The sequence below is a fragment of the Chlorocebus sabaeus genome, chromosome 21, assembly GCF_047675955.1.
Source record: "Chlorocebus sabaeus isolate Y175 chromosome 21, mChlSab1.0.hap1, whole genome shotgun sequence".
Taxonomy (NCBI): Eukaryota; Metazoa; Chordata; class Mammalia; order Primates; family Cercopithecidae; genus Chlorocebus; species Chlorocebus sabaeus.
Genome location: NC_132924.1, coordinates 30881481 through 30899433, shown reverse-complemented (window position 1 = coordinate 30899433; position 17953 = coordinate 30881481). Strand labels below are relative to the sequence as shown.

The 17953-nt window shown below is 55.6% G+C and overlaps 1 protein-coding gene across 2 annotated transcripts; it reads left to right on the top strand.

Moving 5' to 3' along the window:
• Positions 1-831: 831 nt before the first annotated feature.
• On the top strand, positions 832-14773 carry AQP1 (aquaporin 1 (Colton blood group)). 2 transcript variants are annotated; one of them, XM_007981703.3, is made up of 4 exons: positions 832-1407; positions 11323-11487; positions 11815-11895; positions 12719-14773. In XM_007981703.3, exons 1-4 carry the CDS (start codon positions 1024-1026, stop codon positions 12896-12898), a joined length of 810 nt encoding a protein of 269 aa, XP_007979894.3. In that variant the 5' UTR covers positions 832-1023; the 3' UTR covers positions 12899-14773. The 2 variants fall into 2 exon arrangements, with proteins under 2 accessions (XP_007979894.3, XP_007979893.3); XM_007981702.3 differs by lacking the exon at positions 832-1407 and adding an exon at positions 10660-11094.
• Positions 14774-17953: the final 3180 nt, after the last annotated feature.

The window sequence follows — 17953 nt, the reverse complement described above, 5'->3', positions numbered from 1 at the left end:
CTATTTCCCGGCTACTGTCTTTCCTTTCTCCTTGTCTGTCTCTTCTCCTCCCCTCAGCCTGCATCTCTGTCTCTCCCTTTCTCTCCTGCTCCCTCCCTCCCTCCTCTCCATCACCTTCCAATGCCAGGTGGGGCTGCCGTTCCTTCCACCTTCCCAGTGACCCGCCAGTGTGACTGCCTTGAGAGGAAAGTCCTAAACTGTCCCATCTTCACCAACCTGCCCACAAATCATTGGTTCAAATTGCTCTGGAGAAGTTTGGGAGCTCCCAGGGTAGCGGCTTTCTAACAGCTCTGCCTAGCTCAGGCCTGTCCCCAACCACAGCGTGGAGGGCAGCCACAGACAACCTCTCTGCACCTTCTGATGCCTCTGTGCCCCATCCACAGAGCCCTGGCTCGGGGAGACTGGGGACTCTGGGACATCCCTAACATGGCATGCAGTGGCCGTGCGGGAGGCCCTGACTGCCGCTCTGGAGCCCTGGACCCAGGGACTCCAGACCAGTGCCTCTCTGGATTGGGATGGGGATATCAGGCCGGCAGGATCATGGTGCCTGCCTCCAGGGAGGGCAACGTCCACCCACTGAGTCCAGCCCGCCCACCCCGCCCACTCCGGAGCACCTGGCTGTGTCCTCAGGAACCCCCTGAGCTTTGCACACAGGGCGGAGACACCTGGATTTCTCTGGTCCCCTGAGTGGGGCCAGCTTGGAAGAATTTCCCAAAGCCTATTAGAGCGACGGCTGCCTCCTGCCTGCCTCCTTGGGCTGGGCAGGGCTGAGGGCGGAGGGAGAGAGAGAGGGAGGGGGAGAGGAGGAAGGAAAAAGTTGGCAGGCGGACAGCAGAGCCGTGTCTGCATCCATCCAGAGGAGGTTCGTGCGGTGTGGGGCGGGCCAGGAGTGAAGAGAGGCCTTCCTCCCTTTGTGCTCCCCCCGCCCCCCGGCCCTATAAATAGGCCCAGCCCAGGCTGTGGCTCAGCTCTCAGAGGGAGTTGAGCACCCGACAGCAGTCTCAGGCCAAGCCCCCTGCCAGCATGGCCAGTGAGTTCAAGAAGAAGCTCTTCTGGAGGGCAGTGGTGGCCGAGTTCCTGGCCACGACCCTCTTTGTCTTCATCAGCATCGGCTCTGCCCTGGGGTTCAAATACCCGGTGGGGAACAACCAGACGGCGGTCCAGGACAATGTGAAGGTGTCGCTGGCCTTCGGACTGAGCATCGCCACGCTGGCACAGAGCGTGGGTCACATCAGTGGCGCCCACCTCAACCCGGCTGTCACGCTGGGGCTGCTGCTCAGCTGCCAGATCAGCATCTTCCGTGCCCTCATGTACATCATCGCCCAGTGCGTGGGGGCCATCGTCGCCACTGCCATCCTCTCAGGCATCACCTCCTCCCTGCCTGGGAACTCGCTCGGCCGCAATGACGTGAGTGGGGTGTCCCCGAGCTTGGGGGGTTCTAGAACGATGCTGAAAGGCACCAGTTCCATCCTCTGCCCATCGTGCAGATGCGGACACTGAGGAACAGAGAGGACAAGAGGTTGTTGGAGGTCACATAGAGAGCCGGGGGGAAGAGCTGGGGCTGGAACTCAGTTACGCATGCCTCCCAGAGCCTGTTTTCTGCCAGGCACTGTGGGAAGCTGAGATCAAGAGAATAATGGTCTTGCCAATGTCCCCTGCAGGGCATCTATTATGGGGAATAAGCTTGGCCAACAGTTCCTCGCCCCTTGGCTGTAGCTTTTTGGCCCTTCTCAGTCCTGCCTGTGCCGCCAACTCCCTCCTCCCGCAGCCCTGTACCCCGGGGAAACTTCGCCCGCTTTCCCCAGCCACCCTGAACCAGATGCCCAGCCTGTCTGCAGCTGGTTCTGCAGGTGTGTGAACAGGACTCCCTCAGGGAGCCCCCCATATGCACACAGGTTTCCAAACAAACCACCTCTAGGAATCCAGAGAAAGGCCGTCTTCCACTCTTCCGCCCCTGGGAATTAGACAAAGATAAGGCAGTGAAAACACTTTCTGGGGCTGTTTGAAGGCAGTTTTCCTGGATTACAGTATGGGCTGGGGGGCAAGTACTGGGCTCCATGGTCTCCAGGCACTGAGAGGTGTGGCGTGTGTGTGTGTGCGCGCGCGCATGTGCGTGTGTGCATGTACGTGTGTGTGTGTGTGAAGGTGTGTATGTGTGCATGCGTCTGCCAGCATGAGTCTCTGTGCTTGTGTAAACTGTGTGCATGTTTGTGCTGCTGTGTTAGGGTGTGTGGGGTGAGTTGGCAACCACATGTGCCAGTGGTTCCTGGCTTGAATGGGGTCTGGACTGGGGTCACTAATGACAAGCAGATGCTGGTGACTGGGTGGCAGCTGTGGAAAAGAATGTCTCCTGGGCTGCTTAGCATGGCAAAGTGGCCGCTGGTGGCAGCTGCCTGCTGTCCCAGACCTGGCCTTTCCCAGCTCCTCAGACAAGTGCAAACTCAGGCCGGGCTTGGGCAACAGCAGGGGGCGATTTGGCCTGAGAGACTGAGGAAGGCTTCGAGGATGTCTCTGAAGGCCCAAGGGACAGGTGAGCAGGCTTGGGGGTGCCCTCACAGGGAGGGAGAGAGGTTAAGGAGCAGAGAGGAGGACTTGTCTGGAGAGATGAGGCTGGCAGGGCTGTAGGCAGGGCAGGTGGGTGTGGGGACTGTGTGGGCCATCTCTGAGGGCGCCTCAGAGATGGCAGTAGTGATTACAGCGGCTGTCCTCTTGCTTCCCAGTCAAAGTTCAGATCCTGCAGCTGACAGCCTGGCGGAGGCTAGGTGAAGGTCTGGTGCAGAGGGCAGCTGGCTCAGCCCAGCCAAGGGGGGCTTAGCGCTTTTGTGTCACGGTGACACCTCACCCAACCTCCTCTGCAGCCAACCTCTGCTTGGCCCAAGATTGAAGATTACCTCCATGGGCTGGAGTTTAGACTTTAGCCAGTTTAGACGTGGCTGCGGGGTATGTATGGGACAGAGCTCAGGCAGGCCACGTCAAGCTCTGCCCCCAGGCCTCAGTTTCCAGTGGGGGCAGAGCTTGTGGCCTTGGGGAGTTCCACTGGGTAGGGTCAAGCTCACACTGAAGCTTGGCTGGGTATGCTGGGCTGGGGAAGCGCCCTGTAGGGGAGGGGATGTGATTCCTAGACTTTCTGACCCCATATCGTCCCTCCCATCTCACAGGGCAGAACCTCTGCAACTGCTGGCAGAGGCTTCACACTCTAGTATGCGCATCCGAGCCAGAGGCGGGAGGGCGGGCCCCTTCTGTGCCATCTGGATCAGAGGCCACACCCAACTCCTGTGCCCCATTCCCTCCCTGGCCTTCATGTTTTATAGTCACCCCAATACTTGGGCTGGGCGTGTTGCAAATGGGAGAGAAAGAGGAGCAGCCTAGTGTGGGAGCCGGCCCTGGGCTGAGAGGCAGACACCTGGGTTCAAGACCTGTCTGCTGCTAACTTATTGAGCTTTATTGGAGCTGCGGACCCTGACCCTCGAGAGGGGACTTAGGTGTTGTGACCTCACAGCCACACCCAGACAGCCAGCTCACTTCATTGCTTTGAGCTTATCACCCATCCCACGAAGGCTGGCTAAGAGCAGCCCAGCAGGGGCAGTGCTGAACATAAGGGTGCTAAGCATGATGGTGGGGGCTCAGGCACTGCCCTGTCCCGACAGTGGAAGGGTGGGGGTCAGAAGCTCAACTCTGGGCCTAGAAATAGAGAAGGTACCCCCCTAAAGGCTCCCGTCAGACACTGGCCCTGGAACTGGAGGGGTCTCAGGCGTGGCCTGGATGCCTCAAGAGGAGCAGGGAACGGTCTGGGCAGCAGGTGACACACTGTCCTTCATGACCTGGGGGAGGCTCCTGCAGCCCCTCTGGCCCTGAGCCCCACCCCGGCCAAAACCTGGGTGGGGCAAGTGGTTGGCATGGAGATTTCCAAGGAAAACAGAGAAAGAAGTGGCAGGAAGTGGTTGCAGTGAGTCAGGGGGGGTGTCCCTTCGGGACATGTTGGGGACAACTTTCTCCTGACTGAGTCAGGGCTCAGGATACGCCCTAGAGAGACCGTGGGCCTCCATCCAGCCTGCAAGGTCCCGGTTAGTACTAAGAGCCATATACTCATTTTAGCCAAGGGTGAGAGGCTCTGAGGCTGGGGTGGACACTCTTGCCTGTCCCTGTCCTAGCTCAGCCACTAATACCATGTGGCATTACACAACAGACCGGCCTGTGTGGCCCTAGTTCCTGTCTATGAGATAGTGACATAGCAGGGTGTGGCTGGGCTCTGAGAAGTAGGAGATGCTGGTGGACTCAGGATTCCTGGTATTTGCCAGCTTTTTTCATTCTTCTGCTGTCTGGTCTGCTCAGCCGGCTCCCTACAAGCATGACCGGGGACTGCTAGGTGCTCAGTGCAGGGCTAGGTTAGCCTGGCTGCCTCCCCAGAGAAGCCCACAGCCTTAGGTCAAGATAAGCCAGTGCCCAGCTGTCTGTGATACAGAGCAGGAGGCAGATGCGATAAGAGGTGTCAGGGCAGGCCCAGGAACTTTTGAACTTAAGGGGTGGGAGGGCCCGGAAGGCATCAGGGAGAAGGTTTCGTAGGAGCCTGAATGTGGAGACATGGCAGAGGGAAGGGACAGAGGGACTGTGTGAGCACAGGCTAGGAGGAGGTGGGGGCCGTGGTGTGGGAGTTGCGGGGTATGGTCAGGCTGGAGGGGCATGGGAGGAGGGTGGTGAGTGCTCAGGATTTGGGCCAGGGGCTGCATCCAGGGGAAGGGGTCTGGGTCCCCAGAGCCTGTGATTTCAGCCCCCTGGGCTCAGGCAGAGGGCAAAGCTACCCTCTTTGGGGTCTTCTCCCAGCCCTGCTCATTCGGGGCCTGACTGCTCATGAAGTGTTTCCACCTGCAGCATCAGGGGCCTGACCGAAGCCCTAAGCTCTCCCCTTTATCCCATTTTTCTGGGCCTCAGTTTCCCCAGTCATAAAGTGAGAGGCCCCTTCATGCCACCAGTTCTCCCGGGGGCGCTGCCACCTCCTTCAGAGCTCAGGGGAGGGCTGGGGAAAGGAAGGCAGAGTTTCCATGTCCCTGCCCAGCCCGGCCTGCCCAGGGAGGGGCTGGGGGCTGGGTGGTGATGCCACATCTGGGACATATAATTACTGTTTCCGCCAGCCCCAGATGAGGGGGAGGGCACAGAGATGGGGCGGGAGCTTTGTGGTGGAGACTTCCCTCATCACGGAAAATCCTGAGGCTGCTTCCCCTTTAAGGCCCTCAGAATAGCCCTCAGAATAGTCCCAGTGTTGCCCATCCCAATGCTTGGCCCTGACCGGGGCTTGCCCTGGGAACTCTGAAGGGGCCATGCTTTGAGAAGGGACATGGTCCCCTGGGATGCCTGTCTGAGGGGCTCACCCCCTGCTCATTACCCCCAGGCCACAGCCTCCTTTCACACCTTGCCTTCCCTTCCCCACCCCAGGCAACCTTCCAGCAGCGTGAAGGGGCCATTAGTTCACTGCAAGCCAATTTCAGATGGTGCCCCCACTTAGTCTAGGGCCCCCACCCAGCAGGGGCCATGGCCCTTACCTTCTAGAAGCGCCAAGTCTGGAGTCTCCTGAATGGCTGGGATCTGAGCCCTCACACCTGGAGGTGAAGGCAGGAAAATGCTGTCCACGAGGCCCTGCAAGTAGCCAGGGTCCCCTCAGTCAGGGATTCCCCCTGGGGACAAGAGGGGCTCCTTGCCCACATGGAATGGTGCCCAGGGGGATCATGAGGGGCTGTCTTCACTCAGCCAGGAGCTACAGTTCAGTGGGGTGGGCATACTCTGAGGCTGAAATCTCCAACTTAAAAGATATCCAGAAAGGCTGGAAAATGCCCCCGGCCCTTTCGGCAGCTCCTTTCAGTGCCTGCGATCTCACTGTCAGGGCCCCTTGAGAGGCATATTTCTACTCAGTGTAAGGAAGGTTGTTGTTGATATTGTTGTTGACATGAAGAAGGGGCTGCCTCTAAGTCAATAAGGTCCTTGCCATTAGGGGTGTGCAAGTAGATGCTATCTGGTGGGGAGGCTGCTTTGGGGGTGCTGGTCTATGCAGGGGTCCAGTGGGGTAGGTGACAGGTTCTGCAACATAGGCTTTGTGTCACGCTGAGACCAGCAGTTCTGATGGCCTGTGGGGGATCCGGTGCTCAGGTTTCTGATCTGGGGCTGGAGGGTGACCAACCCGAGGTCAGGCAGGAGGTACTTCTGGATACTGCCTGGGGCTAGAATCTGGGCCAAGGCCTCCATTTTACTGATGGGGAAACTGAAGCCCACGGAGGCACGGAGACAGAGGTGTGGCGCTGCCTCCTAGCCCTTGATTATTTCTGCTGCTTCGAAGTATACACACATGGCACAAACACAAACATGCACGCACATGTGCTCTGGCGTGGGGGACACACACACAGTACACAAAGCACATTCTCAAGACCGGATGGTCCCACTCAGGCTCTGGGACCCAAGGAGGGTTGGGCGGGGGTTCCTCAATGGAGCCTTTTCCTTTCCCTGCCCTGGAGTTAGGAAAAGAAGGAGGGAGGGAGGGAGGGAGGAAGCCATTGCTTTGTGTATTGTTTCTTGTCAGGAAGATGAAATGGTTTCTGGGAGCAAATAAAAGGCTTGTTGAGACCTGCTGCTTTCTCACACGGGGGCTCATTTTGTTTTTCTCTTCTCTTCCCTCTCTAGCTGGTAGTGGCACCTGTGTGGGTATATGACACAGGGAAACAGTGAGGCACTCAGAAGTGCCATCAGACATACCAGTGCAAACACACAGCACGGCCTCCAGGACCTCATTTCCTGCAGAGACCCCTGTATGATAGCTGTTCCCAGAGAGGGCCGAGACACTTGGTCAGTACCTCATCAGTTGTCTAAATATCCAACATGGGATGAAAAAGAGTGTGCATTCTCTAATTCAGGGGTAGAGGGTTTTTCATATTTTTCTTAAATCAAGCTTGTTAATTATGGGGTTTGAACCCTCCCTGTTCGTGTTATTGGTAGTTTTTGGCTGCTTCATGATTCTATACATTTCTAATAGAAGATTGTTAAAATTTTTCACTCTAGTGGTAGAGTGATCCAATCCTCCTTGTAATTCTGTCAATTTTTCCCACATTTATTTTTAGGCTATGTTGTTTGGTGCATACACGTGGGGGATTTTTGTAGTTCTTTTATAGATTTTAAAAATTTAATTATTGTGTAATAAACCACTTACAATCTAACAAAAAAGAGAAAGAGTCAGCCCTGGACACATGTGGTCATCCACAGACACAGCAGACACTTACAAAGACACACAGAGGCACACAAAACCAGGAATACCCCCATGTGCACGTGTGAACACCCATGGAGGAGTGACACTGTGGGGCCCACATGGGTCTCCTCACTGCCCAGTACTGAGTCCTGGAGGCACTGGGGTGGGCAGGGCAGGCCTCGATGGTTCCTGTCCCTCGAGAACGAATGCTCAGAGCCTCAGTCAGGCCTGGCTCTGGAGCCTGTTGTTCCCCAAGGCCAGGGTGCCAGAGTGCCCAGGCCAAGCCAGGGGCCCCATGTCTTGGAAGCTACCCTGGTTGGCCTGTCTATGGGCAGCAGGGAAGGCTTAGAGCACATTGCCTGGAGAGATCATCCCTGGGCTGCCCTAGAGGCAGGACACACTGACAACCACAGAACCACCTTCTGCTGTCCAAGCTGGGAATAACCTCCCAAGTCCAAGCTGGGAATAGCCAGGTCCCTTGGCTGGGCCTGGGAGTGACCAGCCCATTGACCTGTGAGTGTAGGGTGGCACAGACTATGGGGCAAGGATCCCGGCTTTGCTCCATCCTCCCTGGGCCTCAGCCTCTGCATCATCATCTCACTGAGCCATCACACAGGCTGCCCTCTGGGGCTCCCAGAGGCTAATGATTGGCCCATTGTTTCCCAGCTAGAAAGTGAAGAAGATAGCCCTGGGTCCGGAGAGCATCTCTGGAGCCAGGCTGCCCCTAGTGAGGGTGGGGGTTCTAGAAAATTAGCATTCTCTGCCACTTCTATCACCACACAATGAGCCTCTCCTCAGACGTGTGGGCAGAGAAATGGCAGAGGTTCCCCACCCTGTCCTCACCGAGCTCCCAGACCAGGAGGAGATGCACCCATATAGGCTGCAGGAAGACTGGTTTCCTACAAGATGCAGAGAATTCAGTGAGGGCATGGTGGGTGGGAGCAGAAGTTAATTCCAGCCAGGGATCTGGGAAGGCTTCTAGGAGCTGGTGGGGTCTGAACTAGGCCTTGAGCAGTGGTTTTACAAGGGCTCAGCACAAAATGGAGAGCTTGTATCTTCTGACACTTCAGAAGAAATGTGTGGAGTATTCTTTAGGTAATACTTGCCTTCACAAAACCCAGGGCTGCAAAGGCGGGAAGAGAATTGTTCTGATTGTTACTTTTTTCTGCCTTAATAAGACCTGGGCCAGGTAAAACTACATGGGGATGTGCAAACACACACACACACACACCTACACACATATACACATATATACACTATATATAATATATGTGTATATATATTATATATAGTGTACATATATATTATATATGTGTATATATATCATATATTATATATGTGTATATATATCATATATATGTATAAAACAAGTGATTACAATGGGAATGGTCCCTGTGTAAGCAACTTTTCAAATTTAATGGGTTGTAAACAGTACCGTACATTTCGAAGTATTTTACCTGCTCTTTCCTGGACATTGAGTTTCAACAGGCCTTTCAGTGCCCCTTCCAATTCTGAATTATCAAGTTTTTCCAGATGTAAATAATGCAAGTGTATTAGGCAGTTGAAGGAAGGTTGTCAGTAGATGTTGAAGCAAGCAGGGGAGGCTTCCTGGTGGTGGTGGTAGTGGGTATTGGAGAGGAAGGCTGTCAGCCCGTGTGCTTCTCAGCAGTCAGGAAGGCACATTCCAGAATTCCCAGGGCAGGTGGCTGACCCCTCCCCTTCCCAAGGACTCAGAGTACAGGGCCTGGAACCATCACCCTCTGCTCTGTCCACTTTGCATGAAAAGCATGGTGTCTTTGGGTAGCAGCTGGGACTCTCACAGCTGGTTAAGAAACAGAGGAGGAGATGAGCTCCTTCTGGTCACATCTGTGAGGGGTGGGGCTGGGAGGATTCTCCAAGGTGGGAGCCACTTACAGCGATGACTCCATTAATCATCGGGGAAGGGCTGGTTTCAGGACTTCTGCCAGCTAGCAATTAGGCCACCCTCACAGAGCAGAAGATAGAGGAATAGAAGGAGCCGCAAGCTTCCTGAGGGCTCAGATCCAGAGAGACAGGGGCCTCACAGGTGCAAGTGTGGGTGGGCATCAGGACTAGCCGGGCTGGCTTCACCAGCCTCAACCCCATTCGGCCTGTCCTAACTCTGGGCTGGCTTCTGCCAGCAGCTCCAGCTGCCGTCACTCCTTCTGCCTGTCCCCAAATCCTGCACCCACAATGAGAAGAACCAAAACAAGAGTCACAACCACTACCCCATCCCTCCTGCATCGGCAACTCTTTTTCTTTTTTTTTTTTTGAGACAGAGTCTGGCTGTGTCGCCCAGGCTGGAGTGCAGTGGCCGGATCTCAGCTCACTGCAAGCTCCGCCTCCCAGGTTTACGCCATTCTCCTGCCTCAGCCTCCCGAGTAGCTGGGACTACAGGCGCCCGCCACCTCGTCCGGCTAGTTTTTTGTATTTTTTTTTAGTAGAGACGGGGTTTCACCGTGTTAGCCAGGATGGTCTCGATCTCCTGACCTCGTGATCCGCCCGTCTTGGCCTCCCAAAGTGCTGGGATTACAGGCTTGAGCCACCGCGCCCGGCCCGGCAACTCTTTCCAAATGCCCTGAGACAGCCCCTTTGGCCTTTGAACCTCCCAGCTGCTCTGGAGAGCAGGCATGGACAATGAGATCCATTTTGTAGGTGGGAAGACTGAAGACCAGAGGGGATAGGCCATGCTCACGGTGCCAGAAAGTAGAAGAGTCAGAACCTGAACACAGGGCTTCTGCCTCCTCGGCCCAACCTTGGGACAGAAAGGGAACTGGGCATTGCCCAGAGGGCTGGCGGACCTAAGGGATGTAGCCCTGGGGTCCGCCAGGAAAAGCCCAAAGTTGGGGCTGCAAGGCAGGGGAGGGGATGTGAGTCATTCCCTGTAACCCAGGGCTGCAGACAAAGGCGGGAAGAGGATTGTTCTGGTAGGATGGCCTCAGGGTGGGGCTGGGAAAACCTCCAAGGTGTGCCCCCCTACCTTGGATTTTGCCAAATTCCCTATGGCCTTAGAGACACTCCCATATCCTGAGGATGGGAGCTGGGTAGTGAGACTCCCAGCTGGGAAGGGTTTGGGTGCAACAGCCCTGCCTGGGAGAAGGCAGCCTAAGTGACCTCATCTGGGCATCTATGCAAGGGAGCCTTTGCTGATGTGGTCCAGCTCCCCTGTGTGAGTGCACTTAGCCCCTGGGATGGCCACAAAGCATAGTGGAAGGTGCTGGGGCTTCCTGGGGAGGGGTCCTCCTGGGGCAGCTGCATGGGGAGGGCTTTCATGACCTCACGGCAGCTCCCATTCCCTTCTCTTTCCATGAGTCATGTTTCTAAAAGTGGCCCAGGAGTAAGTGGCAGCCAGACAGTGGTGGCGGGGCCTCTCTGGCCAGGGAGAGGGAGGGTGAGGCTGGGGCCAGCAGTGGGGAGGAAGAAGAGAGAAGGAGAGACAGGGAGGGCAGGGCCAGAAGTAATGGCCTTGGACCAAGGAAAGATACAGGGTTGGAGGAGAGAGAGAGGGTGGAGACAATAAGGGAGGCAAGCACAGAGGAGAAACAGGGGTGGAGGGAGCCAGGACCTCTCTGAAGGCCTCCCCAGCTCCAGAATTTAGATGCAGTTGGGCATGGGGTGGAATGGTCTGGACTTTTGGGTATGAAGCCATGTCCCCTGCTGGGCCTTCCCACCTGTTTGCATCTCTTCTCCTAGGAGTGCTCCTGACCATCATCTTCATGCCTGAGGCTTGCCTCTTGCCTCTGGCCTTGGTACTCCAGAATACCCTGGCCTCATTGCAGCTGGATGAGAAGGCCTCAGCTCACCCCAGGCCTCTCCAGCTTCTAGGCAGAGTGGAGCCTGGGTCTAGGCAGGTATTAGGGGCTGAGCTGGAGTTTCATCAACAGCAGTGGGTGGGTTCAAGGCCTGATTTCCACTACCTGCTGTGTGTGCTTGCCCGGGACCCTGTGATGGACTCTGAAGGCCCATCTGAGGGTCTGCCCTCCATGCCTGGGTCTGGGAGGCCTGGGGATCCTTGGGGTCCTGGGACACAGTCCCTGCCTACCCTCCTCACCAGTCCTCACCGCCTGTGTCCCCTGCAGCTGGCTGATGGCGTGAACTCGGGCCAGGGCCTGGGCATCGAGATCATCGGGACCCTCCAGCTGGTGCTGTGTGTGCTGGCCACTACTGACCGAAGGCGCCGCGACCTTGGTGGCTCAGCCCCCCTTGCCATTGGCCTCTCTGTAGCCCTTGGACACCTTCTGGCTGTGAGTCAGGGGCCCTCCCAGATGGGTGGGGGAAGGGAGGGCAGGGGCTGGTGGGGTGCCCTGCCATGGGCAGCCAGTGGAACTCCCAGCAGGGCTCTTGCCATTGGGTGGAGGATGGCAGGTCAGTGCTGGGGGCTGGGGGCAGGGTCCTGCCCTGGAGAGGAGCAGAGGGACCTCCTGCCCAGCTTGAGGTCAGCACTCCTCTCTCCCTGGGTCTCATTGTCCCCCACCCTGATTGTTCTCTCTCTCCCTCCACCCTCTCCCTCCTCTCACTCTCTCTTCACCTGTGACTCTCTGCCTTTGCCTCTCCGTCTGTTTCCCTCACAGATTGACTACACCGGCTGTGGGATTAACCCTGCTCGGTCCTTCGGCTCCGCGGTGATCACACACAACTTCAGCAACCACTGGGTAGGCGACCCACAGGCTGCCCCTACTGTGCAGGGAGGTGGGATGGGAGGCTTTGGTGTCCCATGGTAAGCCTGACCCTACCCTCACAGTGTCCCTTCCTGTCCTGGAGGCTCTAGGAGACAGCCAGGGGACAGGAAATCAGGAAACCGAGGCCTGCCATGTAGAGGCAGGGTGGGGTCACAATGTGAGCAGTTTCAGGCCCAGTCTCTGCCCTCCCAGCTCGGCCCTGCCCCATGCTGCCTGGCCTCCAGGTCATCCCAGCTGTGTGGTTGAAAGTGGGGCTCCAAATCCTGGCTCAGCCACTTTCGGGTTCAGCATGACCTTGCGCTGTGTGCTTGAGCCTTGGTTTCCTGAGCTGTGGAGGGGGATATGGTGGTACCCACCTCTCTGGGTGGCCGGGAGGAGGAAAGGGCTCACTCCCTATCTGTAAACTGAGCGCAACACAGAGGAGGCGCTCAGTGGATTTTGGCTCTTATGGTTGTGGATGTGGATGTGCTAGGCCAGCTTTGCATTAGGCAATGGTCTCTGGGGCCCTTTCAAAGCTGGGAGCGTGAGGGCAGTGGCCTTCCTCAAGAAGGGGCTGCTACTGCCCATGCCTGAGCTGGGCCATGCAGAGGCAAGGAGGTGCTCTTACCACGTACTCTGGCCTGGGCCAGTTTTGAGGGCACTGGAATCAGGATGTTAGGATTTGGTGCTCCTACCTGCCTCCATCGCAGGTGGGAGAAAACCTGTCCAACGGGGTGGTGGGCTGGGAGGTAACCCAGGGAACGATTTCCAGGGACTTCTGAGTGGAGCCGTCTCAACGTACCTGCTCTGTTCCTAGATTTTCTGGGTGGGGCCATTCATCGGGGGAGCCCTGGCTGTGCTCATCTACGACTTCATCCTGGCCCCACGCAGCAGTGACTTCACAGACCGCGTGAAGGTGTGGACCAGCGGCCAGGTGGAGGAGTATGACCTGGATGCCGACGACATCAACTCCAGGGTGGAGATGAAGCCCAAATAGAAGGGGTCTGGCCTGGGCATCCACGTAGGGGGCAGGGGCAGGGACGGGCGGAGGGAGGGGAGGGGTGAAATCCATATTGTAGACACTCTGACAAGCTGGCCAAAGTCACTTCCCCAAGATCTGCCAGACCTGCATGGTCAAGCCTCATTTGGGGGTGTTTCTATCTCTTTCTTTCTCTTTCTGTTTCCTGGCCTCAGAGCTTCCTGGGGACCAAGATTTACCAATACATCCACTCCCTTGAAGTCGTGGAGGAGGTGAAAGAAAGGGACCCATCTGCTAGTCGCCCCCTCAGAGTGTGATGGGAGGTGTGCCACAAAGTCCCCCCTTGCCCCAAAGTTGCTCGCCGACTCACCTGCGCAGGTGCCTGGGATTCTACTGTAATTGCTTTGTGCCTTTGGGCATGGCCCTCCTTCTTCTCCTAACATGCACCTTGCTCCAAATGGTGCTTGGAGGGGAGATATCCCAGGAGGTGCAGTGGAGGGGCAAGCTTTGCTCTTTCAGCTCTGCTTGCTCCCAGGCCCCCGACCCGCTCGGACTTACGGCCTGACCTTGGAATTGTCCCTATCTCAGGGCCTCAGCGACCTCCTTCTGCAAAGTGGCAGGGATCGGCAGAGCTCAACGGGCCTGCAACCCCTAAGTGCAGACACAGCATGGGTCCAGAAGATGTGGTCTAGACCAGGGCTGCTCTTTCCACTTGCCCTGTGTTCTTTCCCCAGGGGCATGCCGGTTGCCACACGCCTCTGTGTACGTGTGTGCAGAGCAGACAGGCTACAAAGCAGAGATCGACAGCCAGCCAGGTAGTTGGAACTTTCTGTTCCCCATGGAGAGGCTTCCCTAGACAGAATAAAGCCATTTAGAGGGTGAAGGAGGAATACCCATGTTACTTCTCTGAGTTTTAGTTGGTCTTTCCATCTATCACTGCATTATCTTGCTCATTCTTTCAGTTCTCTACTCCCTCTCATCAGTGTAGACACAGGGCACCATTATGCTGGCGTATGTTTATCAAAGAGCACTTGAACTATCTGAAGCCCAAAGCCTGAGAACAGAAAGACCCTGATGCAGGTCAGCCCATGGAGGCAGATGCCCTTGCTGGGCCTGGGAGTTTTCCAAGCCCTCAGCTGATCCTGAGCAGGATGGAGCAAGCTCTTCTCTTGTTCATGAGCTCCTGGTTGGAGGCATTTGAGCAGATGAGTAACCTGCACAGGCTTGCCGTGTGACCCCTGGCCACAGCCTTCCCTCCGCATTGACCTGGAGGGGAGGGGTCAGCCTTGACGTGATGAGGTCGCTATAGTTGCAGCCCAAGGACAGTTCAGAGATCAGAATCAGCTTTGAAGGCTGAATTCTTCCACTCATCTATCTACATAAGTCCATTCATTTCCACCAGGGCCAGAGCAGCTCCACCACTGTGCACTTAGCCATGATGGCAACAGAAACCAAGAGACACAATTACGCAGGTATTTAGAAGCAGAGGGACAACGAGGAGGCCCTTAGCTATCACCAGCGCATCACGTCTGCACACTGTCTTCTCCATTCCCCAGTAGGAACTTCTAGCTCATTTAACAGATAAACAGGCCCACGGTTTCAGCTAGACAATGATTTGGCCAGGCCTAGTAACCAAGGCCCTGTCTCTGGCTACTCCCTGGACCACGAGGCTGATTCCTCTCATTTCCAGCTTCTCAGTTTCTGCCTGGGCAATGGCCAGGGGCCAGGAGTGGGGAGGGTTTGATGGAGGGGAGAGGGGGCACACCCACCCCCTGCCTGGTTCTAGGCTGCTGCACACCAGGGCCCTGCATCTGTCTGCTCTGCATATATGTCTCTTTGGAGTTGGAATTTCATTATATGTTAAGCAAATAAAGGAAAATGACTTGTAAGGTCCTTCGGGCTTCCTGTACTTTTTCTTCTTTTGATGCCGTGTCCCCACAAATGTTTCTGGATGACTCCACAAGGAAATCAGTCCACTGCTAGAGACCCAGTCTGAGGAGGAGCCACTGCCTCCCCTTCTGCCTTCAAGACCACCGATCTCAGGCGATGGATACAGCCACACCCCAGAACCCTATCTGAGGGATACAGGGTCCTGCCCCTAGCAGGAGACTTCCAGAGCCCAGTGGGATGACTTTGGAGACCTGAGGGCAGGGAAAAGGGGCAGGCATCTGATCAGTTTAAATGGAGCGATGGGAGCCATTTTTGATTCCGGAGTATGGACGGGATGGGGGAAAGCAGGCCTGAAGTCTAAGCCCCCTCATCCCCTCTACCCTCCACAGAGCATGGCCCAGGGAACACTAGGGATTGTTCCACCTTCCTCCCTCCCTCCACTCACATTTGCAACCCATCTGACCGGGGCTTGGCATTTCAGGGGAGACAGACTCACTCATCAGAGCCCAGTGCAGTTAGGGCTACTTCAGGTTGAGACTGGGACCCCAGCTCCTGACCCTTCCGATGTGCACACACACTTAGTAGTGCCTGATAATAGGGAACAGGTATCACCACGGCAGTGGGCTGAGGCGGGAAATAGTGTATCGATAGGTCCTGGGGCCCCAGCACTGCTCCTGGGAGACACATGGTTCCGGTCCCCTCTGTGGAATGCCTGGCTGATGGTGATATAAGGGGGGCTGGGTCTCAGGGAGCCAGGAGCTAGGCGCCCCCAATGAAGACTGAGGCTGTGTTGATGGAACAGGGTTTCTAATTTCAGTGTGCCCTGGATCACTAGGCTGTCTCAGTCCCTGCAAATCAGTGCATCACATCTGCACACTCTTCTCCATTCCCTCGCAAGAACTTTTAGCTCATTCAACAGATAAGGAAACTTATCTCCCAGCTTGAGAGGGGCATATAAATGGCAGAGTGCCAGCCAAGCTATGGGAATTGGGTATGGGCTAGCCCGCTGCATCCCAGGCCCGCCTGTGAGGGTGTTCCAAGCCTATCTCTCACAGCCCTTCTCGGCTTGTCTCCTTAATTTGTCACATTCCTCTAGGCCTGAAGCCCTCCCAATCACCAGTATGGGCCCAGCCACCCCACCTCAACTCCTACTCATTCACTCCTACCCCACCCCCATTTCACCCCCACTCCATGGCACATCCTTCTTTAGTGTATTGCTTAGATATGACTTCTAGAATCCTAAAGCCATGAGGCAGGGCCTGAGTAAGACATTAGGGAACTGGTATTGCTTGAGCACTTACCATGTGTGAGGAATCTCCCTGAGATTTTGCATACATTCGCTCTAATCTTTACAACATCCTTGGAAGGTAGAGATATGTGTCCCCATTTGTAGAAGATGCCAGGGCCCCTGAAGATGAAATGATTTGCCCTAGGCCATACAGCAGGTTGGTGGTAGAATTGGGATTTGAACCTATTCTACTTGGCTTCAAAGATCAGGCTTTTTCCACGATGTGGTCTGGGCTGGTTTTGTCATGATTCCTGCTAAGTTAAGCTCTGGGCTAGCCAGGAAGCCAGGCTTCATGAAGAGCACAGCCACTCCTGCAGAGTGGGCATGGGGAGGGGGAAGGCAGGAGAAGGGCCAGCCCCAGAGTCCTCCGGCATCAGGAGAAGTCTGTTCATTCTAGGGCTAACTGGACGTGGTGTCACTCAAACCTCCCCGCTGCCTTCCAGGGCCTCTCCTTGGGAGGAAAGTGTCTGAGAACCATGTTCACCCAGCAGAGTATCTGAGAAGGGGAAGGGCAATGCTGCACCATGAGGGATAATAATGCAATAAGACAGGCCCTCAGCTACTCATCAGGCCAGGCAGCAACAGCTTTGGGTCAAAGTGATCCCAGACTCCTCCTCATCTTCCAGTCTGTGGGTTTAGTGCTCCAGGCACCCCATCTCTTTGGAGCTACCCCTGACTCTGATCTTCTCATCTTCTATACAGCCCAACATAGGGAGAGGTTTGAGGGAATAACAGATGAAGTGGGGCTCCTTGGGTAGCTGAGACCTTGTCTGTTTGTTCTTCAGACTTTAATGGAGGTAGTAAATTTCTTGAAAACTCCCAGGATTCAATCTTTGACCTCATGCTGTTGAACATTCAGGCAACTGCACATGTGATATGACTTGATGAGGGGCACCTGTCACGCATCTCCAACTGGGTCCCTGATGAGACCAGACAACAGGTCACTATCTCCATCAGACGCCCTCCTGGCCCTCCCCTTGAGACTTGCACACGGAATGGCTCAGCTGGCTTGGAAGGTCATGCCCCCTGCACCTGGCCCAGAAGGAAGCAGAATTTAATCTAACAGCCATTGAATCCTAGAATATTTGTCTTTCCATTAAACTCACAAGAGCAAAAAGTTACGGTTCTGCATATGGTTCTGTTATTGCTCCATTTATTCTGAGGACCCCTAGGAACCCTGGGAAGATCAGAAGGTCGGCCAGAGCCCAGCGGTGAATGTTCACTTCAGCCACACATATTTACGATCTCAAGCACCAGATCAATCTCTTCTGGGTTTCTAAACATTTAGGAGTCTGAGATCCTTACAGATTCATATTTGCTTTTTGACATTTCACTTTCTCCTCCAGAATCAAGGGGATTCATCTTTCCTGGCCCTGGAGAGGTGTTGAGAGGTTATAGGTAGAAGACTTTATTTCTGAAATACCCTGGGCTAGGATTCATCCACTGGCCAGAGATGTGGTGAAGCTTCAGCAGGGTTAGCGGCCCATAGCCCTGGCCCTGCTCCCAGCACCGTCATCCATCTCAAAGCTTCTGTGGGCTCCAAGGGCCCAAATGGAAGGATGTGGCTGGCTCAGGGCCACTTGATCACAAGGACCATGGCACTCTTAGGGGATTCGGTAGATGCAGGGAGGGTTCTCTCCCTTTCCGGATTCTTAGGCAGTCCCCAGTATCCCTGGAACCCAAGCCAGGAATCTGGAAAAGCACTGGTGGAACTGGTGCCGGGCCCCCTGCCCATGGTGTGGCCAGGCCACGTGCTGGCCCTTTGGGATTTTTCCATCACTCCTGTAGGTCACACCTTCACTGGTCAGAAGCCTCTCTAGGAGGGGACAGTGATTAATGTTTCATGGAGGAGCTGCTGGGCATGACGTCTTGTTTTCTTTAGGTTTAGAATACAA